The sequence below is a fragment of the Stenella coeruleoalba genome (assembly GCF_951394435.1).
Source record: "Stenella coeruleoalba genome assembly, chromosome: 16".
NCBI lineage: Eukaryota > Metazoa > Chordata > Mammalia > Artiodactyla > Delphinidae > Stenella > Stenella coeruleoalba.
Genome location: NC_137162.1, coordinates 81,707,234 through 81,732,304, shown reverse-complemented (window position 1 = coordinate 81,732,304; position 25,071 = coordinate 81,707,234). Strand labels below are relative to the sequence as shown.

Genomic DNA, 25,071 nt, shown 5'->3' with positions numbered 1-25,071 from the left:
CAGAGGCTCTATGCCCAGTGGCTCCTAATCGCTCCCCCCAGAGCCCCGGGAAGGCAGTTAGGCTGAGGGCCAAGGAATCTAGCTTTAGGGACAGCGGAGTGAATCGCTGGCCGTACCCTCCGCAGATAAAAGCAAATCCTCCTTTTATTCTCCCCCAGAGTGCAGCTGCTTACGTGTTCCGCCGACCTCTCCATTCTTGCATTACACAGCCTCCCGGTGTAATAGTGTCATACTGTGATTTATAATAAGATATATATTTGGTCTTCATCTCGGTTCCTGGCACAGAGCTCCTAAACCTCTAGGAATTTCCTAAGTGATGAGGGTGATAAAGTATCTTTCATGATGAGGTGATTGTTGGAAACCCTCAGGTAACAGAAGGATGGACTGGTTGCCAGGGGAACGACCGTGTGAGTAGGGGCTGTAGCTGTCAATCCCCCACTCGGCCCTCCTCCCAGCCTCTGGGGAGGAGAGATGGGCTGGCACTTCCATCAATCACCGATGACCAACGACTTAATCACGCCTGTGTAATGAAGCCTCCATAAAACCCCGAAGGGATGGGGTCCTGAGAGCTTCCGGGCTGGGAACACGCGGAGATGTGGGGCGAGGGCATTGAAGCTCTGTGCCCTTCCCCAGACCTTGCCCCCTGCATCTCCTCTGTCTGGTCGTTCCTAGTTACATCCTTTTATGATAAACTGGTGATCTAGTAAGTAAAGCGTTTCTGAGTTCTGGGAAAGTAATCAAACCCAAGGAGGAGGTGTGGGAACGTCCTATCTCTGGGCGCTCGGCGGGAAGCACAGGTGATAACCTGGAGTTGCGATTGGCTGAAGGCGAGACAGACCTGCGGGCTGAGCCCTTAACCTGCGGGATCTGGCGCTCTTTGCAGATAGAAAGTGTCCGAGCTGAGTTGAATTGTAGGACAGCCGGCTGGCACCGGAGAATCGCTTGGTGTGGGGAAAGAACCCACACGTTGAAACTGGCGTCAGACTCATAAAGAGAAACGTCTTTTTGAGCGCTGTGTCCTGTGACTGTCCACATAAACCCCTTCCACCCCTCCCACCCCTCAACTGCATCAGGACGCGCCCTCCGGGTCCTGCGGTCCCCAGCTGGTTGCCTCTGCGCAGGGCTGGAGTGGGAGTCCTGACAGCGCCTCCTGCTTGCGGGCAGGGGCGGGGCGCTACGCCTCACTGCTGTGCCGCCACGTCACCAGGCTGAAGGGGGCCTTGCTTTGACACTTCGGAAGTTGCTGTGGTTCCCTAGGCAGCTGCACGTTTGAAACGTTAATGGAGGGGAGATGGAGAAAGTCACTCGACGGACAGGCAGCCTCACCTGAACAGGAAGAATGTGAGTAAAGATGCCGCCAGGAGAGGACGGACTGTCCCTCCCCATCAGCCCGCCTACGGACGGTTTGGCTGGAAATCAGGGTTTCTCCTTCCTCTGTCTTGCTTGAGTATCTGAAAGGCAGCCCAGTGCTAGGAGCAATGGCTTTGGGTTCGGAGAAACCTTGGTCGGAGCCTTAGCTCCATCCATCAGCTTCTAGCTGTGTGACTTTGAGCCTCGGTCCCCTCTTCTGTAAAATGAGGAAAATGCTAGCACCCCCCTGGTGGGTTGTGAGAAACCAACAAAATTAGACACGTTATTTGGTGTCGGCATTCAGTGAACGCTGTCTGCCGTCATCACCGTAGCTACTGACCCAGGTCATGAGCGTCAGAGAGCTGTACCGGGGCAAGAGAGGGGAGGCCACAACACCAGGGGGCAGCCGGGTCCAGGCAGCCTGCATTTTACCCTGTGGCACGAGAAGCACCCTCTTCTGGCCTTAGGGGAGGGTCTTCGTGGGGTAGATGTTAGTTCTCTGGGTGGGTCCTATCCTGGTACCTGTCCTGCATCCTCAGTAAGGAGCTGAGGACCCAGGTGGGATCAGACCTTCAGAGGGGTGTGCCTTCTGGTCCCTCCGTGTGCTTGGCACCTGGCCCAAGCTGGGAGTACGGCACTGCATACGCCCAATACGACTCCATCCAGCACACAGGCCTCTGAAGTAGCAGACGTTGAACAGTTCATCTGTCACATGGGAAAGGAGACTAGAAGAGATCAATTCAGTTGCCAGGTATGGCAGGCTGCATAAAGGCCCCCAAGGATGTGCACGTCCCAACCTCCAGAATTTGTGACCATGGCACCTTACATGGCAAAATGGACTTTGCAGGTGTAATTAGATTAAGGATCTTGAGGGGAGGAGCTTATCCTTAATTGCTCAGCTGGTTTAAGGTCATCACAGGGGCCCTTGTAAGAGGGAGACAGGAAGGCCACAGTCAAAGGAGATAGGAGGACAGAAGTGAGAGGCTGAGTGATGCAAGGAAGGGGCCACCAGCCAAGGGATGTGGGTAACCTCTAGAAGACGGAAAAGACAAGAAAAAAGGTCTCTCGGGGTTTCCCTGGTGGTCCAGTGTGTAAGACTCCACACTTCCAATGCAGGGGTGCCTGGGTTCAATCCCTGGTCGGGGACCTAGGATCCCGCATGCAAGCCACAACTAGGAAGCCCACCTGTGGCAACAAAGATCCCACGTGCCACAGCTGAGACCCGGTGGAGCCAAAATAAATAAATATTTTAAAAATAAATGAATAAATAAAGCCAAGGGCATGTTTTTAAAAAAAAAAAAAAGAAAGAAAGAAAAGGGGTCCCTCCCTAGAGCCTCCAGAAGGAAGCTGACAGCTTGACTTTGGCCTGTAAGACTCACTTCGGACTTCTGGCCTCCAGGACTATAAAAGAATAAACCAGTGTTGCTTAGGTCCCTGAGTTTATCGTAATTCTTGATAGCAGCAACAAGAAGCCAATATACAGTGAGAACCCACAACACGAGGGGCTGAATAAGTCTGCGGAGTCAAGGGAGGGTAGAGCCCCTCGGAGTATCAGTCCTGGGTGGGGACTGTCGGGGACCATGGAGGCTTCGTAGACGGCATGTCTCCATATAGAGGTTCTGGGGGTTGGAGGTGGCTTCAGTGCACAGAACAGCGCACTAGATTAGCATCTGGAGACCCCCATTCAAAGCCACCTCTCGTTACTGGCTCAGTGGCCAGAAACACAGTGAGCCAGTGGGGACAGGAGCGGATCCTCTGAGCTGTTTTGCCTACGGGGACTCCCCCCGAATCTGGGTCACATCCACTGAAGAGAGGGGCTGCCTGCATCGCCCCTGGAGCCTCGTTCTCCTGCCAAAAACCCTTTCTGCTTCTGGGGGACCCTCAGTCTACCATGGAAGGGGCCTGCCACCCGGCAAATATTCATCTGATCGCTCTCTAGGTAGACGTCTACCCGAGGCCCACCCTGCTCCGCTGGACCCCTAGCATCAGTCCTTCACACCTGTGTGACACATCCTTTACAGCCTGGACCCTTGGATGGGGGCAGGCTGGGAAGGGGGATCCTGTAGGGCTGGGGTCTCACGCACCCTGTATGGGTCGTGTCCTCACCCCCTCCAGAGCCTCCATGTGCCTGTCTCACCCACCTTCTCCTGTTCCCAGGTGTGGTCCCTGTGGGTGGGATAGTACCCTCTCACGCAGTCTCCAGCTTTGTCACTGCATCTGCTTCAGTAGTAAGGGCACCCGAGGCCCCCTGCCGTGTCGCTGCACCTCGGTTTAGGCTGACCACCAGGGCAGTCGTATTTATCTTGGTTCCTGGCCTCTTGGCGAAGGGCTTTTCCAGGGCTTCAGCGGGGCTTTTGCAGCCATTTGTGGTAGCAGGTGGATCAGGAAAGGGGAAGCAGGCCTAGGTGGAACCCTCTGGTCTTCCAGAAGAGGCAGGGAGAGGGAGGGCGTCGGAGGTTCTGTCAAGTAGGACTAAACTGGGGCAGGATCCGTGCCAGCGGTTAACTAGAAACAGTTAATACCCAGAAGTCGTGAAAAGAGCTCTGATCCGCAGGGCAGGGTTGGACTGCCAGTGCCCAGGACCAGATGGGGCTTCATACCCTAGAAATGGCGGGTCCAGAGTGGCCACATGGCCGTTTTAATTAAGCCCAGCGTGTAAGGGGATTGAGACGTGACTAGCTCGGGGCAGCTAGTCAGACAAAATCTAGAACAGAATCCATCCACTGACTGGATCTCTGCGGAGCACATTCTAGGTGTGAGGCCCGTGCTGCCTGTGCAGAGGTGCACAGGACAAGCTTGCAGGGTGGCCGACAGGACAGGGGAGCAGACGCGTTTCCCCTGGGCTGCCCATCTCAAGGAGAGTGAGACACGCCCTGGAAGGAGTGCCAAGGGCACGTTCCGTTTGGGGAGGGAAGCAGAGCATCAGAGGAGGTGGCATTTGGTAGCCATCTCTAGATCCTTGGTGCCTAACGTCTGCACTTCTACTGGGTAATCCTGATGTCAGAGAACAAAGACGAAGTTTAAAAGGAGGCAACTTGGGACTTGCCTGGTGGCGCAGTGGTTAAGAATCCACCTGCCAATGCAGGGGCCACTGGTTCAAGCCCTGGTCTGGGAAGATCCCACATGCCGCGGAGCAACTAAACCCGTGCGCCACAACTACTGAGCCTGCGCTCTAGAGCCCGCAAGCCACAACTACTGAGCCCGCGTGCCGCAACTACTGAAGACCGCGCACCTAGAGCCTGTGCTCCACAACAAGAGAAGCCACCGCAGTGAGAAGCCCACTTACTGCACTGAAGAGCAGACCCCGCTCGCCACAACTAGAGAAAGCCCGCACGCAGCAGTGAAGACCCAACGCAGCCACAGATTAATTAATTAATTAATTTTTAAAAATAAATAAAAGGAGACAACTTAGGGGCTTCTCCACAGAGTCTGTTTCAAACATGAGAATTATTTCTGAAAGGTCCTAGTTGGGTAATTTAGATAATTCATGTCTTGGTCTGTTTGGGCTGCTATAAGCAAATCCCATAAAACAACAGAGATTTATTTCTCACAGTTCTGAAAGCTGGACATCCAAGATCCGGCTGCCGGCCAACTTAGTTCCTGCTGAGGCTCTCTTCGGGCCTTTGCAGACAGCCACCTTCTCACTGTGTCCTCACGTGGCCTTTCCTCAGTGCAGTGGAAGGAGAGGGGGAAAGCGCTCTCCCATGTCTTTTCTTTAAGGGCACTGATCCCATCATGGGGCCTCCACCTATGTGACCTAATTGCCTCCCAAAGGTCCCATCTCCTAATACCATCATACTGCAGGTTAAGGCTTGAACATGTGGATTTGGGGAGGACACATTCAGTCCGTAACAACCCATATATGATGGGTTGAACAATTGAGAGGATTTCGGGAAAGCTTGGGCTATATTTCTAAGCATAATAGTAAGAACTCGTATGAGGTAGGGGTTGTTATTCCCACCTTACAGGGGAGGACCCTATAGAACAAAGAGATGAAGCATCTTCCCAAGATGCACAGCTAATGAATGACAGCGCCAAGATTTGACTGTACTGGCCCAGAGTTCTCTTGCTTAATGCAGTATGAGGCCCTCTAACACCATCCAGAATGGGAGGGAGAAGGGAGAAAGCTACCCCACGTACCTAGAAGCTACTCTTTCGGGATGCAGGCAAAGATGTGATGCTAGGCCAGGAAGCAGGTGGTTTGGCCCACTTGGAAATACATTTTTAAGCTGTCTGTCTAAACTTAGAGACTCTGCAGCAATGTAGTTCTAACCTTAGAGGAATAAAAAGGCATAAAATACAATGTTTGATTCAAGTTAAAATCCATTCAGTCATTTAAAAAAATTTATCTTCGGTCTGGATACTTCCTTTCTTTCCAAGAGGATAGTATAACCAACATCCACAGAGACAGAGCAATCCATTCTCATTTCTCAGACAGCAGGCTCTTCTCTCAGACCAGAAAGACACAATTTTCAGTGTCCCCTGCTGGCCCCAAGGTGGTCCCTGTGGAAAAGAGGAAGAGCATGTTTCAAAACACTGAAGCCAAATACGGTATGCTGTGAACCCATAACACGTTGCCAATAAGTGAACCACTTGTCCCTTGAGAAATGGTTTCCACCTTCGCCGCCCAAACCCGGACCCCTTTGCCACTAGAATAACCAGGTCCAGTTTCCACAGTGCTGTCACCTGGGCAAGGAGAGGTGTCTCGTGGCCACATCACACAGGAAGGAACTGGGGTCAAGAAAGGGTCAAGTGTGTGCTTGTCGGGACATCCCTCGACGGCGACCGGACCTCACATGGGTGTCCGGGCTCTTCCCGGAGACCAGCAGACCGGGCACAGGTCTCTGTGCAGGCGAGCACCCTGCTGGGCCGGGGCCAGACAGCGTCAAGAGAAAGCAGAGGGCACGTCTGGTGGGCCTGGAGCCGTGTCTACTGAGCTGTGAGATCATTCCCCTTTCAGCTGGGCGTTTGCCTAAGGTCCCTGGAGGCCTTCAAAGATCACTCTGTTCTGGGCTCCTTGCCAAGGTCCTGGGTCTACTTGCCAAGCAGGAAGCAGGTCCACAGGCCCTGGGGTGGGACGTGCTGCGGGGAGGCCAGGGCTGGCGGGGACAGAGCCCCGCTGGCTCCAGTTCCCCGGGTGAAGGGAAGGGGACTCTCACTAATGCAGCCTCTCGCCGGAAAAGGTGGTCGCCGTGGCGATGGATCTGCAGGGACCTGTCTTAGCTTAGCATCCGCTTCTAGTGGAGCAATTGCTTTGCTTTGTATTCAGCCAGTGAGCAGTTTTTGAGCCCCTGCTTTGTGCCAGTGCCTGGCTAGAAAGACAAAGACAAAAAACAAAGTCCCCGCCATGAAGGATTGTATAGGTTCCTGGGAATCGGTCCCTCCTTGGGGAGGGAAGGGGTGCAGCCTCAGTGGGCCCTCTGCTCTGGGTGACTGTGGTGGGGAGGGAGGTGCCCTTCTTTTCTGGGCACTGATGATGGGCCTGAGGGATGCCGGCCTCTCCGGCTCCTGCTGGGCACGGTTATCAGGGACAGGCTGAGCTGCCCGAGGACCTGGACCCCTCTAAGGACGGGTGCAAAGATCTGTGCTACCCAGGGACTTCCCTGGTGGTCCAGTGGTTGAGAATCTGCCTCCCAGTGCAGGGGACGGGGGTTCAATCCCTGGTCAGGGAACTAAGATCCCACACGCCACAGGGCAACAGCCCACGCGCTGCAACTAAGACCCAACGCAGCCAAATAAATATTAAAAATAAAAATTAGGGCTTCCCTGGTGGCACAGTGGTTGAGAGTCCGCCTGCTGATGCAGGGGACGCGGGTTCATGCCCCGGTCCGAGAAGATCCCACATGCCGCGGAGCGGCTGGGCCCGTGAGCCGTGGCCGCTGAGCCTGCGTGTCCGGAGCCTGTGCTCCACAACGGGAGAGGCCACAGCAGTGAGAGGCCCGCGTACCGCAAAAAAAAAAAAAAATTAAAATTAAAAAAAGATCTGTGCGGCCCAGAACAGCAGCCACTGGCCAAACATGGTGGCTAAAAACTTTAAATAAAATTTAAATCCAGTCCCTCAGTTACATTAGCCACCTTCAAGTGCTCAGAGCCACCCATGCTGGTGGCAGCTGGATTAGAGCAGACACAGAACACGCTGCTGTTCCTGTAAGGTCTACTGGATATTCTTCCTGCGTGGATAATTGCAGCAGAAAGTGGTCCACGCCGGGTGCCCGTGGAGGGAGGGGCCTACACCAGCTGAGGTGGGGGGCATGGGGAAGCCAGTGGAAGAAGGAAGAGCTTCTCCGGAAGCCGCCTCTCCGCTGAGCCACACCTGAGGCTCCCAGCTGTCTCCCAGCAGGACAGAGCCCAGACCTCACTTGACCTCACCTTGAACGCTGGTGACCCTGGTCTGAGGCCCCTTCCTTCTCCCTGTGTCTCCGCATCCACTCCGTGGCTATGTTTGTACCATCCAGCGGATCGCAAACTGCATCAGAAACCCCTGGAGAGCTTGTTAAAAGACAGATTCCTGGGCTTCACCCCCAGTTTCTGATCAGTAAGACAGGGGTGAGGCTGGAGAACTTGCGTTTCTAACAAATTCCTGGATGATGCTGATGCTGTCAGTCTGAGAACCACACTTTGAAAACCATGGAGATGGTCCAAAGAATCACATTCATTGACTCAGTCATTCAACCAATATTTGTTTCATGCTGCCATGGGCACGGTGCTCTTTCTGTATGTGAGCAACCAGGCAAGGTCCTTGTTCTGGGGAGCCTACATTTTCAGGAGGAGAGACAGACAGGAAGCAAACCTGTGTTAGGTGGTGATGAACATTATGAAGAATAAAGCAGGGCAAAGGAAGAGGCCCCGCTGACAGATCGTATCTGAGCAGAGACCTAATGGAATATTACTCAGCCATGAAAAGGAACAAAATGGGGTCATTTGTAGAGATGTCGATGGACCTAGAGTCTGTCATACAGCGTGAGGTAAGTCAGAAAGAGAAAAACAAATATTGTATATTAACGTATATATGTGGAATCTAGAAAAAGCGGAACAGATGAACCTATTTGCAGGGCAGGAGTAGAAATGCAGACGTAGTGAACGGATGTGTGGACACAGCGGGGAAGGGGAGGGTGGGGCGAATTGGGAGATTAGGTTTGACATAAATACACTACCATGTGTAAAACAGATAGCTAGTGGGAACCTGCTGTATAGCTCAGGGAGCTCAGCTCTGTGCTCTGTGATGACCCAGATGGGTGGGATGCGGGGTGGGAGGGAGGGAAGTCCCTGAGGGAGGGCATATATGTATACATACAGCTGATTCACTTCATTGTACAGCAGAAACAACATTGTAAAGCTATTATACTCTAATTTTTTTAAAAAAGAAAAGAAAGTGGAGAGCAGGTATGACCCAGCCTTTCTGGCCCCGTTTTTGCTCTGCCCTCAGCTTTTTACTCTGAAACATGAGTCGTGTTAAAAATCAAGGGCACCAGTCTATTCAATAGCAAGATTTTGAAGACAAATTCGATGGTGTGTGTATGTGTTTCATTCAAAAGAAGCCTGAGGCTAACAACTGGGCAGGGTAAGGAGTCCCTAGCGCTAAGGAGGAGGCCACCATCATCCCCTTCCACGTGATGTCTTGGGACCCCCAGTCCATATGGCTCAGGCTCACTTCCAGTTCCTTTCCCCGCCCATCCCGCTCAGGCCAAAAGGCGCCTGTGCAGGGGTGGGGTGGGCAGAGCGTGGCCTGGGACCTGGGATTCCCTCACATAGGCGTCTGAGTTCCTACTGATGGGGGGGCAAAACTGCTACAGCGGGGAGGGGGCCAGACCCAGCCAAGGCTCTGCTTGCCTTCTTGTCCTGGGTCCTGTCAGCCTGAACCAATTAGCTGAATGCTCCTTACTTCTACCCAGCTTTTGGGGTCCAGACAGAAGAGTGTTGGTCAACCAACACTTTATCAACGATTGCTGGAAAAATGAACACATGCAATAGAGTCCAGGAGTCAATAGCGGTCCCTTCGTAAGTGAGGACGGTTCCTGGGTTCTACCCTCTTATAAACACAAGCCTTCATGAGGAAGTGCAGACCAAGTGCCTTTAACACCTAATTTTCCTTTTCAACCTGTGATATCTTTTAGGCCCAACTGTCTCAGGCCTTAAATGGAGTTTCCGATAAGGCAAAAGAAGCCAAGGAGTTCCTAGTTCAGCTGAAGAACATTCTGCAGCAGATCCAGGTGAGCATAGCTCCGGCTGGGAGGGGAGTCCCTGCAGGAGGTACGTGAAGTTTAGCAGAGGAGAGGAAAGGCCCCGTGGCAGGCGCTTTTCAGTGCTGAACATGAGAAGGCCTAATTGTCCCACTGCACGCCTCAGATGTTGCGGACATCACACACTCAATCCACTGACACCCCTGTGACATCTGATAGGAAAGGGATTTTGCATGAACTCAGAGAGAATCCTAGAAAGAGAACTGGGCAGAAATAATGCAGCACTCTGCGTGGCCACGTAGCCCTAGGCGGTATCTGTATGCGGTGCTTTTGTATCAACGCATCAAAATATAAAAGCATCATTTACTAAACAAATGTATTTACTGAGCGCCCATGCTGCGTCACACGCAAGCCCGACGCAGATCAATGAGGCACAGCCTCTGTCCCCAGGAGCTCTGTCTGTCGGGGAGACAGCGTATAAATAAATGCACGCGTGGGGGAACTTTCCCACAGATCACGAACCGTAGAGCATTCCGGTGTCTGGATGGGAAAAAGGACTGAGGGCACTGAATTCCTAAGCAGCCAATAAAAACCATTCTTCCTAATAAGTGAAAGCACAGAATTCCGCTGCCAGGCATTTCCTGTCCTGGTTCTGATGTTTCAGGGACACCGGAGGTATCCGTTGGGTGGGGCAGCTGTAACAAGGTACCATCGATTGAGTGGCTTCAACAACAGTAACTTATTTTCTCATGGTTCTGGAGGCTGAAGTCCAAGATCAAGGTGTCAGCAGGGATGGCTCCTCCCAGGGCCTCTCTCCTTGGTGTACAGATGGCCATCTTCTCCCTGTGTCCTCACACCGTCCTCCCTCTGTGTGTGTCTGTGTCCTGATCTCCTCTTGTAAGGACGCCAGTCAGGCTGGATCAGGGCCCAGCCTGATGACCTCATTTAACTTACTTCTTTCATGGCCCTGTCTCCAAACACAGCCCCATTCTGAGGTCCTGGGGGTTAGGACTTCAAATAGGCACTTGGGGCAGGGGTGGGAGAGAACACCACCAGCCCATGACACGAGGTCTGAATCCAGGCTGACCTGAGTGATGTTGAAAGTTTTTTGTTTTTTTTTTTTTTAAACTGAGAGAGTCAGATCCTACAGCAAGAACAGTGGGTTTTGTTTGTTTTACTGTTTTCTGATTAGAGAAAGCAAAAGTATGTTATAGAAATTTTGAAAAGTAGAGAATAACAGACAGAAGTAAGAAAAGTTCACCAATATCTCAGCCCCTGAGGTGACGCCCTTGCCGTTTTGACATGTTGCTCCAGTGCTTTACACGCACACATGCACGTGCAGTGTGCGGTTACGCTGCACACGCTTGCAGCTGCTCTTCTGCTTCTTCGGTCTCTCTCATGAGCTTTTCCCGTGGCGTTGAAAACCCTCACAAACCCTCATGGTTTGGATGACTCTGATTCACTCCATCCTGTAGATGTGCTGAGACTCACATGTGCACTGTTTCCAGTTCAATAACGGGACAGCTCACCCCGGGACGAGCTTGCTGGTGTGCCCCTGTGTCTCTCGTGCTGGCCACGTTTCCGCGTGTCTTCTCCCTAAAGCTCTGTGCATCCCGCAGGAGAACGGCCTGGACCACGAGGCCTGCCTGGTGGCTCAGTGTGACGCGCTGGTTGATGCTCTAACCCGGCAGAAAGCCAAGCTGCTTACCAAGATTACCAAAGAGAGGGAGAACAAGCTGAAGGTGGGTCCCCGGGCGGCCGATGCCCTCGGTCCCATCACGGCCTCTGAGCCGAGCTCGGGGGAGCACGCAGTGTAGGCTCTGGGTCAGTGTTAGTTGAGTGAACAAACTAATGAATGAACGAACGAACAAACGAATGAGTGAACAAATGAAGGAATGAACAAACGAATGAATGAATGCATGAACGAACGAACGAATTAATGAATGAACGAACGAATGAATGAACGAGCGAATGAATAAACGAACGAATGAATGAATGAATGGGGAGAGGAAGGGCTGAGCAAGTTGGCCCGGGACCTACATACACTTGTGTCACTTTCCCTGAAGCGATCAGCACCCCTGCTCTCCCTCCAAAGCTGGAGGGAGATGCCTGAATCCTGCTGTTTTCAGTCAGAAGGCCACTCTCTCCCATCTTCTCCCGGCCCCTGTTTTCTGTCGAAGGGACACTGCCTGTTCTCATCTTGCAGAGCAGAGGTGGCCACGGCGGGTGACAAGGCTCCGGCTCTCCCCCTTCTTCGGGCTTTCTGATGTCTGGTGCTCGCAGTGGTCAGCAGGGACACCACAGCCAGTGGCCACCGCGGCAGGGGGAGGCTTCCCCCACTCGGCACTGGGTCCCCGGGCCAGGCAGGTGCCCCGTGAACACCCTGCCTTGACAGAAACTACTCACCTCATTGTCTGGGCTCGATCTGTTCTACAGACATTTCCCAACTGAATCAGGAAATGTTACTTTCAAGGAAAGGAGTGTGTGTTGGGGACGATCCATGGTTTACATGCAAAGCAGCCGAGCCCCTTGAGTTTCCACCCAACGCGTGAGACTGGGGCATCGGTCACTAGGAGGGTTTCAGGGGGTGCACGTTCTCTGCTTCTCTAGCCAGAGTTCAGGAAGTTTGCTCTGTGGGGTGTGGCGACCCTGCTTGTTGGGAAGTGGGTCCATTTACCGCCCACGTAACGAGGGCACGTGGAGCTCAGGAACACAGCAGCAGCAGGAGAGGGTGCAAGGCAGCCGGGACCCATGCGCTTGCCGCTGCAGCCAGGCTGCTGTTCCTCGATGGGACAGTTACTAGGGATACTTCTCGTGGCAGATGGTTTGGGACCAGATCAATCACTGCACGCTGAAGCTGCGCCAGTCCACGGGGCTGATGGAGTACTGCCTGGAGGTGATCAAGGAGAACGACCCGTCCGGGTTTCTGCAGGTGAGCGGGCTGGGCATCGTTCCTCCAAATCCACTGCCATGCCCCAGACTAGCCGAGGTTCTAGGAAGGTCCCTCCCACCGGCTTGGAGTTGAGCAGAATCTCCTGTGCTCAGCGATTCCAGAAGACCTAGGTTCTCTTCTTAGCTCTGCGTCTCACTAGCTGTGACCCTGGCTCTGTGTCATCCTTAAATGAGGAGATCAAACATCATAATCCCTAGGGCTGAAATGCCGTGCTTTCGTGCCTCGACTTGAAACCCCAGTTCAACATTTTCCCCACAGATGAGAAAAGACAGTCTTTGCCAATCAAGCTGGAAAGATTGCACAGGACGAAGTGAGTCAGAAGAATCCACGTGACCCGTTCCCTCAGGGTGCGGAGTCCTGCAGGTCTGGGCACGTGACCGCTGCCTGCAAAGCCGGTGCAGCCTCGCTGGGCATCCTTCCAGCAGCCAGTCTGACTCGGGGTCACGAACACCTCTTGGGATCATGTGTGTGATTCAGACGGAAGCTCTGTCCTCCGTCTCTGGGGGACATGATGAATCTCCTGGACTGGTCCCCAGCAAGGGTGCATGGAGCCATGGCTCTACAGGGACACGTGCAAATGTCTGAATGAGCAGGACTTGCCAGCAGAGGAGAACAGAGCTGTGGGTTTGATGCAGTGAGAGTTTGGAGCAGAAGCTGCAGCACAACGTGGAGGAAACACAGAGGGAGGGAGGGAGCTTCACGCTCCTGGGGATGAACGAGCTGCTTTCAGACCCTGGGACAAACCACTAGTATGTTTCAATTTGCAAAGTGCTGGATCTAGCAAAAGAGGTAGAGTGAAGACTGTTTTTGTATATTTTAAAAGTACTGGGCTTCCCTGGTGGTGCAGTGGTTGAGAGTCTGCCTGCCGATGCAGGGGATACGGGGTCATGCCCCAGTCCAGGAAGATCCCACATGCCGTGGAGAGGCTGGGCCCGTGAGCCATGGCCGCTGAGCCTGCGCGTCCGGAGCCTGTGCTCCGCAACGAGAGAGGCCATAGCAGTGAGGGGCCCGCGTACCGCAAAAAAAAAAAAAGTACTGGACTTCCCTAGCGGTCCGCTGGTTAGAACTCCGCGCTTCCACTGCAGGGGGCGTGGTTTTGATCCCTGGTCGGGAATGACCACGCATGACGCGCAGTGCGGCCAAAATAAATAAATAAAGTAAAAGAATTCTTTTAAAAAGTATCATTTGCTTCGCAAAAGTGTTTAGCCTGAAACAGCAAGTGCTTCTTTACGTTTAACATGACTAAGCTGTTAAAAGATGATCTCTGCCAGGGCGTGAGTGGGCGTGCTTAACCACCGCAGCCCCCTGCGCCCACAAAGTCCCTGTCCCTTCCTTACCCCCTGCTACGTTATTTTCCCTTTGCACGTGGAAACCCTAAACTCTGTGCTTCCTTTAAGATCTCGGACGCCCTGATCAAGCGTGTCCAGGTGTCTCAAGAGCAGTGGGTCAAAGGTGCCCTGGAGCCGAAGGTGTCTGCAGAGTTTGAACTGACCTTGGACAGCGGGCCACTGCTGCAGGCCATCCACCAGCTGGACTTCATTCAGATGAAATGTAGGGGTGAGCCGTGGTTGGCCCAGTTCAGGTGATGCTGCTTCTGGAAGAGGCATCCACTCTGCAGCACAGCTTAGTGCCCTCAGAAGACTTGGGACACTGGTGTGACCCAGAGTGGGAGGGAGGGACGCCTGAGTCACAGACCTGGGTTCACATCCCAGCTCAGCAACCCTCGAGCTGGGTGACCTCTGTGGGTAGCACCCAGCCTGGGCCAAACTTTTCCCATTTGTGAAAGAGGATCATTTGTTCATTCTGAGACACCTGTTGAGTGTCTACCACGTGCCGGGCACCATCCCAGGTGCTCAGGACACAGCCGTGAGCAAGTGTACAGACTCCCTCACTAGACGGAGCTGATAGTCAGAGAAAGAAATAGACAACACATCGATAATACAATACAACAGGTAGTGTAATGTAAACTGATAGTGGCAGGTGGGACAAACAAGGTGCCTTTTGAGAAGGGGGCATTAGTAGACATGGGTGTGGGGGGGAGATATTTTGAGGTGAGGAGGAAAGAAATGTAAGGGAAGAACATTCCAGAAGGCCGAGGGGTGGTGAGTGCAAAGGCCCCGAGGCAGGTATAAGTGTTCTGTGTTCCAAGAAGAGCGAGAAGGTCAGAGGTGAGAGCAGACGGGAGAACGTGGTGGATCGTAGCGGTGAGTTCAGAGACCCACAGGGGACACGAGCTAAGGGTTAAGTAAAGTTTGCATAGCTTTCCCCAGGTTACAAAATTAGCAAGTGACGTCCCCCTGCCTCTCCAGAGACGTTAAGGGTACCTTCAGGAGGGGGAATGAAGCTCTTTGGTTTTTTTAGACCCATATGTCCAAGGGCTGAGTGCCACACCTACAGAATCTGTGAACTCAGGAAAATCCTTACTTCAAGATGCACGGCCATTTTTAAACCAGAGACACCCAGTCTCTTGTGCATCTCTGTGCTTTCTCCCATACTCAGTTTGCACCTCCCAGTCTCACCTTAATCGAACTTAGGATACACTTGACTCAAATCCCTAATTCCACGGGTTGACTGCCTGATACTGTAAGATGGCCTCTCCTTCCGGGATCTAGTTCCCTGGGCCTTTAAAACGCTTCCAGACAAAGGTCTCAGTGGGTCTTTGCATTTTGCCCTTCCCGCCCCCGAGAGCATCTTCCGGGCCCCAGGTATGAGCTGCTTGCCGCCCTGTGCAGAGGGTCCGCAGAGGCCGGGCTGCAAGTCCTCACCAGCTGCTCATGGGGCCGAGCCAAAACCAGTGGTTCTTAGTGGGCAGGTGGGCAAGGGGCAGCTCTTCCTCGGGGCTCCAGACCCAGAGGGGTGGAGGCACCTGCCAGGCCTCTCCCTGCCCCAGATCCCAGGAGCCCCGTCCAGGGTTGAGAAGCACACTGAGCTGCGCCCACGAGCAGCCAGGAGGGACGCAGGGTGGCCACCTTTCCTCCTGGGGTGCGGCCGGGTCCACGCGGCCTCCCTGTGCCCTGCAGGGGTTTGTGCACTAAAGCCCACCTGTCCCCGTCACAGTGCCGCCCGTGCCCCTGCTGCAGCTGGAGAAGTGCTGCACCCGGAACAACAGCGTCACGCTGGCCTGGAGGACGCCGCCCTTCACCCACAGCACCGTGGACGGCTACATCCTGGAGCTGGACGACGGAGACGGGGGCCAGTTCCGGGTGAGGCCCCGCTGCTTGCCGGGGGGAACTTGCGCTGTCCCAGCCTCTGCACCAGCCCAGGGGGCTGCCCTTAGCTCTGATGCCACCAGCGAGGGCATCGGCCCCCAGGACGCAGAGCAAGTGGGCCCGGGCTCATGGGATGTGGGGCTTCTCTACCGAGGGCTGGGTCTGGGCAGGCAGAGGCGGCGGCCACAGAAAGTTCTGGATGGTTTTTCTGTGAAGACTGACACAGGTCGGAGGCCGAGGTAGAGCTCCAAAAAGGTGTCCCCCGCGGTACCCACGTCCCAGTCGGCCCAGCAGCACAGTGGTATCTGGTCAGCACCCTCCCACCCAGCACCCCGAAGCCTCTCCCCACCCCCTCGAGGTTCCTTCACACCTGCCTTGCCCAGTTCAGTGATTAGTTCACCTGGCAAGGTGGGAAGACACCTGAGAAATATTTGTTGGGTTGGGGTGACCGTCTACGTTCATGTCCCAAATGATGAAATCTGTGTGGACAGTAAATACGCTTAGCGAGTCACAAGTGCGTCTTCTAGTCTCGGCCCGTGGTAGCAAACCTGGACGGCTCCCCACCCCAAGCCAGCGCCCTAACGCATCTCTACCGCGAGACGGCACACAGTGAAGTTCAGGCTCCCGTCCAGTCGTTGTGCTGACAGGAACACCAGGGCGTACAAACTCGGGGTCTGCTGAGAGCTCCACCTTTCTGTCCCCGAGAGACTAAATAAAGACTCGTTCTAACAAACCAGCGCAGTCATAACAATTCTCACACTTCTTCTCCTGGGAAGTGGCACCCATTCAACGTCTCTTGCCAACGGTCAATATTCTCTTTGTTTCCCTCAACTGGATTGATGCCTATGTCTTGTCTTGTCTTATTTCAAGAATTTCAGAGTTGGGGAAATCACTGCAGTACTCCCTTGGGAATAATTGAGTCCCTGGAGATATGGGCTCTTTAGTGAGAAGCTGAGGTTGCTTTGGCCAGGAATAGTGGGTCACAAACCGGGTCCAGAACCTCAGCCGTTCCGGTCGTGCAAATGAGCTAGGAACTGACAGAGCTCCCTGACTAACCAGAAACCGGGAGGAGAGCTTATGGTTTTGAAACGGGAAGAAAGAGGAGACTGTTTGAGATATTAAAAGAAGCAGCCAGGACTTCCCTGGTGGCGCAGTGGTTAAGGATCCGCCTGCCAATGGGAAGATCCCACATGCTGTGGAGCAACTAAGCCCTCTAGAGCCCGCGAGCCACACTCCTGAGCCCGCGTGCCACAACAACTGAAGTCCGCACACCTAGAGCCCGTGCCCCACAATAAAAGAAGCCACTGCAATGAGAAGCCCGCGCACCGCAACGAAGAGTAGCCCCCACTCGCCACAACTAGAGAAAGCCCGCACGCTGCAACGAAGACCCAATGCAGCCAAAACTAAATATAAAATAAATAAATAAATCTTTAAAAAATAAAAATCAAAGAAGCAGCCACAGGGCTGAACTGAAGATGGCTTCTCTCCTTTGAAGCATGACCACTAACAAAAGCTCCACCCGAGGGCTAGAATTTATGAGAAACCATGGGTTATAGTGGGAAAAGTGTGGACGCTGAATGCAGACAGACCTGGATTTGAACGCTGGCTTCTAAACGGATTAACTGTGATCTTGGGCAAGTTGCCTACCTTCTCTGAGTATCCGTGAATAAAATAATGAAAATAATAGCAATGTCCCAGGGTTGTATGAGGATGAAGATGTCTTATACAGGAACTTTCCTGGCGGTCCAGCGGGTAAGACTCCGTGCTCCCAGTGCAGGGGTCCCGGGTTCCATCCTTAGATCCTGCATGCATGCCGCAACTGAGAAGTCCGCAGGCCGCAATGAAGGTCCTGCGTGCCACAACTAAGACCCTGCTGCAGCCAAAATAATAATAACATAAATAAATAAACGTTTTTTGAAAAGATGCCTTATACAATGCCTGGCACACAGCTACTATTATCAATAACTTGGAAAAACAAATGAAGAGAAACACCCCTAAGTAATCAAGCAGACGTTTTAGACTAAGCTGATGTAATGCCTTAGGTGAGGTGCAAGGCCATGCATCTGGGGGAAGTTAATAGGACAGAGTAAGTGTGAAGGAAACGGGAAACAAAGTAAATGTTCTAGAAAAGGATCTTTGGGGGCCGATGCAGAAATGTCCCACCCTCTGGGGAGGCCAGGAAAAAAGCAGCTCCAGGAGTCCCAAAAGGAGGAGGAAGGTGGCAGCCTCAGCAGTGGGAGAAGCGGGGAAGGAGGTGGAGTGCCCGTCTGACTCCAGAAACGGCCAAGTCAACTTGAACCACCTGCGCCTGGCCACGCCCTTCCTCCATCTGCTTTTTCCCATCATGTGTGATGACCCTTCCCTTTCAAATATCTTTTGTTTTGTTTTATTTAGATGCTTAGCCCATGTTTTTTCTAACTTAATTTCCCACTGGAAACCAATAATCCCCTCTTACTCCAATCGAGAAGGAAGTGGGGTTTTCAGCAGCCCCACTCCCGGGCTCCGGAGTCCTGTCCATCCGGCCTCTCCTCTGCGGAGGCAGGACGGTCTCAGGCAGCATCCCGGCTACCGTGCCTCATACCTTCGCAGGAGAGGGCCTATCAGCCAATAGGAAGAGTTTGTGTCCAACTTGGACGTGGCCTGAGACTCAGCCACCACGTGTCCAAAATCTCCTTATTAATAACTCTTTGGGGATGCTAGCACTCTTGATGTCACCGTGCGGCTAAGAGAAATTTTCCACATAACGGAGGCGCCTGACGAGCCGTCTGGGTCTCTTCCAGGAGGTGTACGTCGGCAAGGAGACCCTGTGCACCATCGACGGCCTTCACTTCAACAGCACCTACAATGCCAGGGTCAAGGCTTTCAACTCCTCTGGCGTCGGGCCCTACAGTAAGACCGTCGTCCTGCAGACGTCCGACGGTGAGCCCTGGGGTGTCTCGGGGAAAACAGATTCAGGCCCAACCCACACAGACGGGCAGACAGACAAGGGAAATCTGTGAGCTGCTCAAGAGGGAGCGTGAGGGAGTGGCGGAAACAGGCGAGTCTGTCTCTTCCAGCCCCGCCCCTGCTCCACTCACTTGGCTCCATGTGCCTCACCTCCCTGCCCCCCAGCCACGAAGGAAAGAGACACTCCTTCACCCCATTTGCTGGAGCTGGGAAGGGAAGCTAGGAGTTGAGAGGCACAGGGAGGCTAAACTCCCACTTCCGAGGGGCCGAGAGCGGGTAGGACGGTCCCAGAGAAGAGAAGGCACGCGGCTGCCAGGGAGGAACCTACCCCTCGAATACCCAGCGCGAGAGCTCAGATCTGAGGCATGCCCACTGCGCTTCATCCTTTCAGGTTTCAGGCAACAAGAGCACGTCGGCGTTCCGCGGGATTTTGATCATCTAAGTCCTTAGCGTCGAGGGATGATGTAGGGGTCCCAGGACGGTGCCAGCCCTGTGTTTAGTGTCATTGTTTATCCCAGCACGTCCTCTGGGGAACACGTGACAGCCTGGACTGTCTCCCAGGGACAGGAGCAGATGATGCTTCCCCCCCCCCAGATGGGTTCACCAGCTGTGTGCCCACGGGGGCCCTCGCCTGCCAGCGGGCTGTGAAGCGGAGCCTGGAGCTCTGGGGCTTTGGTGACCTCATTTCACCTCTCTGCGTCTCAAATCCCCCTCCCACGAGGTGGGGTCTGGATATCTACTCCCCCTCACTCATAACAGTGCCCGAAGCGTGCAGAAGGGGCTTAGAAACCAAGATTCCACGAGAGCATTTAGACTGGGGGCCTGAATGTCTGTGTTCCTTGGCAAGGTTGGGCTCATGGGATTGGGATCTTGGATGAACACAGAGGAGGGAACGTGAGAGTGTGTGTGTGTGTGTATGTGTGTGTGTGTGTGTGAATCGCACAGGGAAGAACATTCGACACTGGGTGCCCGCTTCCTGAGAGATGCCAGCGGGTCTGTGTCTCCGAGCCCAGGTCACAGGCTGCCACTCACCCTGCGCCTCTTGCCCCTTCCTTTGCAGTGGCCTGGTTCACGTTTGACCCCAACTCTGGGCACCGGGACATCATTTTATCCAACGACAACCAGACGGCCACCTGCAGCAGCTACGATGACCGGGTGGTGCTGGGCACGGCGGCCTTCTCCAAGGGCGTGCATTACTGGGAGCTGCACGTGGACCGCTACGACAACCACCCGGACCCCGCCTTCGGGGTGGCCAGGGCCAGCGTGGGCAAGGACATGATGCTGGGCAAGGACGACAAGGCCTGGGCCATGTACGTGGACAGCAACCGCAGCTGGTTCATGCACTGCAGCTCCCACACCAACAGGTGCGTGGGCGCCCGGCCTCCCTGTCGCGGGGCTTAGGGATGAGAGCCCTCCTGCTGTTCCCACGTTCCAGGGTCGGGAATGGCGGGCGGTGTTTTCGGCCACTTTGGCGTCCAGCTTCCAGGGAGAAGCGAGCGCTGGCCCGCAGCGCAGGGGGCGGATCGGACAGAGTCTAGAGCACAGCAGAGCCAGCGGGGGTGCAGGCCGCTCAGCGAGCCCCGCGCCTGGGTTCCGCCGCCCCTCCCCTCTGCTTTCCTCCACACCCGTCAGCCCAGCAGGGATGTGAATCAGCCCGGCGGGAGGTGCGGCACCCTTGGGGCACTCCTTGCTGGTGGCTCTGTCCCGGGCACCCCCAGCACTGCCTCACCCTGAGCCCGGCCCCGGCAGTGGTGTCACCAGGCTGGACACGGGAAACTCCCACGCTGGGGGGACGGGCCCTCTGGGGCTGCCCTGGCCAAGGAACCCACAAGTGGAGGGTTGTGACCCTCAGAGCTGCCTGCTTGCTGTGGGGTTGCCTTCCCAGTCTGCTGAGGGCCTTCTCCCCAGCGGCAGAGGCGAGGGGCCCCGAGAGGCCGACCTCCCTGCACGCCAGCGCTGGGCAAGGTCAGCTCTGGGGGCTCTCGGTGCTCTGGGCCCACCTGCAGCTCTGCAAATGGCCCCAGGGGTCCTGGTCTGGGGCAGGGACTTGCCCGAGGATCCTCGGGGCGGGGTTGGGGGGGGTGGAGGCCGATCGGACCCTCCCACCTGCCTTTTCACTGGCAGTGACCGTCTCTCCAGAGGCAGCCGTGCGCGGGCGCTAAGGACGGCCTGCTAACAGACCGTGCAGGGGCCGAGTCTGGGCCCAGCAGCTCCGTCTCTACTTGCTTAGGCCACGCAGGCGCCCAGATACACTGGGACGGGCGTAACAAGAGAGAGCAGGTGCGGAGCTTTCTTTGTGCCCCATGCTGTGGGAAGCCCCTGGCTCCTACGGTTCCATCTGGGCCCTGGGAAAATGCGACTGTGATCGCCATTTTGCAGATTATGAGATTGGGGCGTAAGGTTGATGCTCAAGTCACAGGACTCATTAGAGGCGGTGTCAGGGTTTAACTCAGGATGCCGGCTCCAGTTCCGGGGGGCAGGGGCGGGGCGGAACGGTCGGGGCTGGGCCGGGGGACCCCGGGGGAGGCTGCCGCTTGGGCGGGTCATTACCGCCACCTGGTGGTCAGCATCTGAACAGCACCAACAGGCCCGCTGCCAGTTCCCTTCCCCACCGGCGGGCTCCTGCCCTGGGGGGCCCGGCTCACCCTCCGGGAAACCTGCCCTCTGAAAACTCCCAGCGAGCGCTGCTCGCCGTTTCCCGTGCTCCCAGCCCACCATCAGCCTCCAGCTGACCAGCTCATTCCCAGTCAGGAAAGGACAAGGATGGTTTGGTGATCCGAGCAGAGCAGCCAGTGGCAAGGCCGGCCGACCTCAGCCCCAGCCAAGGGAGGGGACGGTCCGACGGCCTCGGCCCGCCCGCCCCGGTGCTGCCCGCCTAAGGACCGGCCCCGCCCGGTGGAGGCGAATCCCAGCCACCACGAAATGGAGCCTCGCAGCAGGTGTCAGGAGCGTCACGACGCACGCCCTGTGCCGCGGGTCACCGTGGGATGGCCAGAGCCCTGCCCCGCCGCGGGGGCTGTGTTTTTAGGCGAGGGTACCCACAGCATCCTTTCGGGGATCCTCCCGTCCTCACCTACGTGCCGGGCTCCTCTTCCCAGGACGGAAGGCGGCGTGTGCAAGGGGGCCACCGTGGGCGTGCTACTGGACCTGAACGAGCACACCCTGACTTTCTTCATCAACGGGCAGCAGCAGGGCCCTACGGCCTTCAGCCACGTGGACGGGGTCTTCATGCCGGCCCTCAGCCTCAACCGCAACGTGCAGGTACCGCGCACCCTCCAGGCCAGGGCCCGTCTGCTGCCCCCGGCCCCGGCCCCGCTGCCCGTGGGCCTCCAAAGTGCGCTGGGCAAAGGGGGCTCTAAAGAAGCCGCCCGCGGTGCCGTCCAGGCAGGGAGCTTACCCACCGGCCCACCTGGGCATCCCCTGGAGACGCTCCTCTCCCGCGTGATGTTTTCTTGCTTGTCCGCTTGAAAGGAGCAGAGGCTCTAGGTGGCGGCTTCGGGGCGGGGTGTGGAGGGGGCGGGTGACAGGCAGGGTGGAGAGGGCCAGGGAGGGTGAAGGAGGGAGGCAAGTCCTGCTTCCATGTTCTGGGAGAGAGGAAAGTCGATGCCCCTGCCCGGTGTGGGCCCCGATGGCCCGGGGTGTGCCGGGCCTCCACGTGGCTTTCCCCCGAGAGGAGAGACCGAACTGAGGCGGGACCTCTCCTAAGGGTTCCCTCTCACCCTCCCTGTCCCTCTGGCTCCTGCGTGAAGCAGGCAGCCCCTCAGGGCCAGGCCCAGTCCTGGGGGCTGCGGGGGTACCGCCGGCCCAGGAGGCCCGACACACCCAGAGGCAAAATGGGAGCCCGGTGAGGGGGTGAGGGAAGCTTGGAGAGCAGCGTGGAGCAGGGTGCCAGCCTTTGTTCCCGGCACACTGCTCCTCCCCCCGGGAGGTATATGGGGTGGGGGGCAGGCCTGCTTCGCGGTGCCCACTGACCCTGAATACTGTCACCTACTGATTGATTTGTACCTCCAGTCCTTGCAAAAGGGCTTTGAGGCAGCCTGAAATATGGGCTGTTCTTCCACAGCATTCATAGAACAGATGTAGGGGAGGAAAGAGGGCCATGGAAAGAAAGCAGAAACACATGTAAACCCGGAGCCCCAGTCCCCCGACTGTAAGAGAGCATCAGCCTTGCTGGGGCTCCCGGCAGCGGGGGCGGCGTGAAAGAGGCAACGACCAGCTCCTGGGGCAGACTCCCGGGCCCGATGTCAGTGAGGACGAGCCTGATAAACAGCTGACTCCACAGCACAGAGGAGGCGGGCTGCCGCCCGTGGGGATCCCGGGGCAGAGGGCGGCACAGCTGCTGAGCTGTCTGCGCTCAGGGTTCACGGGCGGCAGCTCCCGCCCTCGCTCACCGCATCTTCTTTTCCAGGTCACCCTGCACACGGGATTGGAAGTGCCAACCAACCTGGGGCGGCCAAAGCTGCCGGGCAACTAGCCTCCCAGGCCCTGCTCTGCACGGCTGCCCCTCACTGCACTCACATAACCCTGAGGGCAGCACAGCCACATCCTGGGTGCAGCCCAGCAGCCACGGAGCATCTCAGAGACCCGCTTTCTTTGGGGGACGGAGAACGATCTGCAGGCTGTGCGCACGGAGGCCCCAGTCAGTGGTGAACACGGGAGTGTGTTTCCCCTCGTTCCACCGGCCGTTACAAATACGAAGAGGGACCTTTCTCAAGGGAGCAAGGAAGTGTTCGGGGTTTCATTTTGTTTCCTGCCCTCCGATTTAGAAGCTTGTCTTTTTGGGGGGCAAGAGGAGAGCAGGCTCTGAGACGTGAATCCTGAGAGCAGGAGGCGGCGGGAGGCGCTCGGGAATCTCGTGGCCTCAGTGTCAAGTCTTTGCTGGACTCCGCTCCTTCAGAGAACCAAGGGTGCAGGTTCCCTTCTCTGCCAGGAAACGTTGTTATCCTTTAGCTTTTCGGTTCTGGAGTCTTCAGTACGTTATGCCACTTGCAGGCCTGATCCAGGATGGATAGAGAGGGATGTTAATCATTCTTCATGATCTTTGCCGCTCTCGTTGAACTGTTGAGAACTTTTCAAAATAGTTTCCTTAGGTCCTTCATTAGTCCACCAACCTCTCTCTCTCTCTTACACACACACACACACACACACACACACACACACACACACACACACACACACACACACACACACACACACACACACACACCAGTCTGCTACAATTCACTCAGTTCTTAAACACAAAAGAAAACACTGGAATCTGAATCACTATGTGAAGAGTCTCCACCTGGTGATGGCTTTTTCGGGAGCTGGCTTCCCACGACGTTCGCTGCAAACCTGTTAACTCTTCCGAGCTCGGAGGCTCTCAGACTCATGAGCGTATGAGATGGGAGTCCCTGGGGAAGTCTCTTATACTCAGTCCACCTTCACTTTGAGACCATCTACTGTCAACGTGAACGCATCATGAGAGCAAAAGGTGGCCCCGATGGCAGGGGAGGCTCTGCCCTGACGGGGCGGCGGGCAGGACTCTGCAGGAGGCAGGAAACAGATGACGTCATGTTCCTGGTCTCCCTGCTTGCCCGCCAGCCCGGGTGTGCGGAGTCCACGTGGCCAGGGCAGGGCTCTGGGGTGAGCCCTCCCCTGCCTGCTGGGAACACTAACCTCCCTTGAGTCCGCAGCCCGCTGCAGGGTCTGAGCCCGGAGCCGGCCGCCGTCCTGGCCCCGGAGCCCCTCCCCCTCCTCCTGGGTCTCTTCTTCCTTGACCTCCACCGCCTCCATCTCCAACTGGTAGTACGCCGTTCTCTCTCCTTTTTGAAAGAATATATTTTATCAAGCATTCTTTTGAGGTCGAGGGGTAACTTGTCTATTTGCTGGATTGGATTTTTATAAAACTTAGCCCGGAAACCGGCACCAACTGTGTTTACTCAGTTCACTCACTTCTACCTGCTAGTTTAGACGCTGCACTTGCTTTCTGAGTCAGCCCGGCCAGTGCTGTGCAAATCCTACCCTCTATTCAGCAGATCCGACAATCCTACCTCAAGCTCCCGCTCCCAGATGGGGGGTGGCCTGCGAGGCCGGCTGCCCCGCGTCTGCAGGAGCCGCCTGGTGCTGTGTTCAAGCCCCCGCCGCCCAGGCCCTGGCAACCACCTGCTCGGTGGAGTCGAGGTCTTGCCCCGTCCTCGTCGTCCGGCAGGTGGCTCCCAGGGCACTCCCGCATCCCGCCCCGAAGCCCTGGCCAGAGCCCAGCAGGTGATGCGCATGGCCCGGCGCCCCGGCCGCCTGCCCCGTCTCCGCTTCCACTGCCCTTCCGTCTCACTCCTGGGCCACGGCCACGGCAGCCTCGGCTTGGAGGGTATGGAAGGTTCCTGAAGGTTGGAGGAACCAGAGGAGGCACAGCCTTCCCGGGGCCAAGGGAGCCGTGGCCGGCAGGGCCAGA

General features: G+C 55.8%; 1 protein-coding gene across 1 annotated transcript in view; it reads left to right on the top strand.

The window, feature by feature from the left end:
• The window catches only part of TRIM67 (tripartite motif containing 67), a 49,390-nt gene extending 24,837 nt beyond the window's left edge, over positions 1 to 24,553 (top strand). Inside the window, exons 2-10 of the mRNA XM_079899624.1 lie at positions 9,465 to 9,560; positions 11,150 to 11,272; positions 12,352 to 12,462; positions 13,881 to 14,040; positions 15,541 to 15,686; positions 18,473 to 18,611; positions 19,699 to 20,002; positions 21,737 to 21,899; positions 23,047 to 24,553. Of these exons, the coding sequence (XP_079755750.1) occupies positions 9,465 to 9,560; positions 11,150 to 11,272; positions 12,352 to 12,462; positions 13,881 to 14,040; positions 15,541 to 15,686; positions 18,473 to 18,611; positions 19,699 to 20,002; positions 21,737 to 21,899; positions 23,047 to 23,112 (1,308 nt within the window). The 3' untranslated portion in view covers positions 23,113 to 24,553. The remainder of the gene's footprint in view (positions 1 to 9,464; positions 9,561 to 11,149; positions 11,273 to 12,351; positions 12,463 to 13,880; positions 14,041 to 15,540; positions 15,687 to 18,472; positions 18,612 to 19,698; positions 20,003 to 21,736; positions 21,900 to 23,046) is intronic.
• The last annotated feature ends 518 nt before the right edge of the window (positions 24,554 to 25,071 follow it).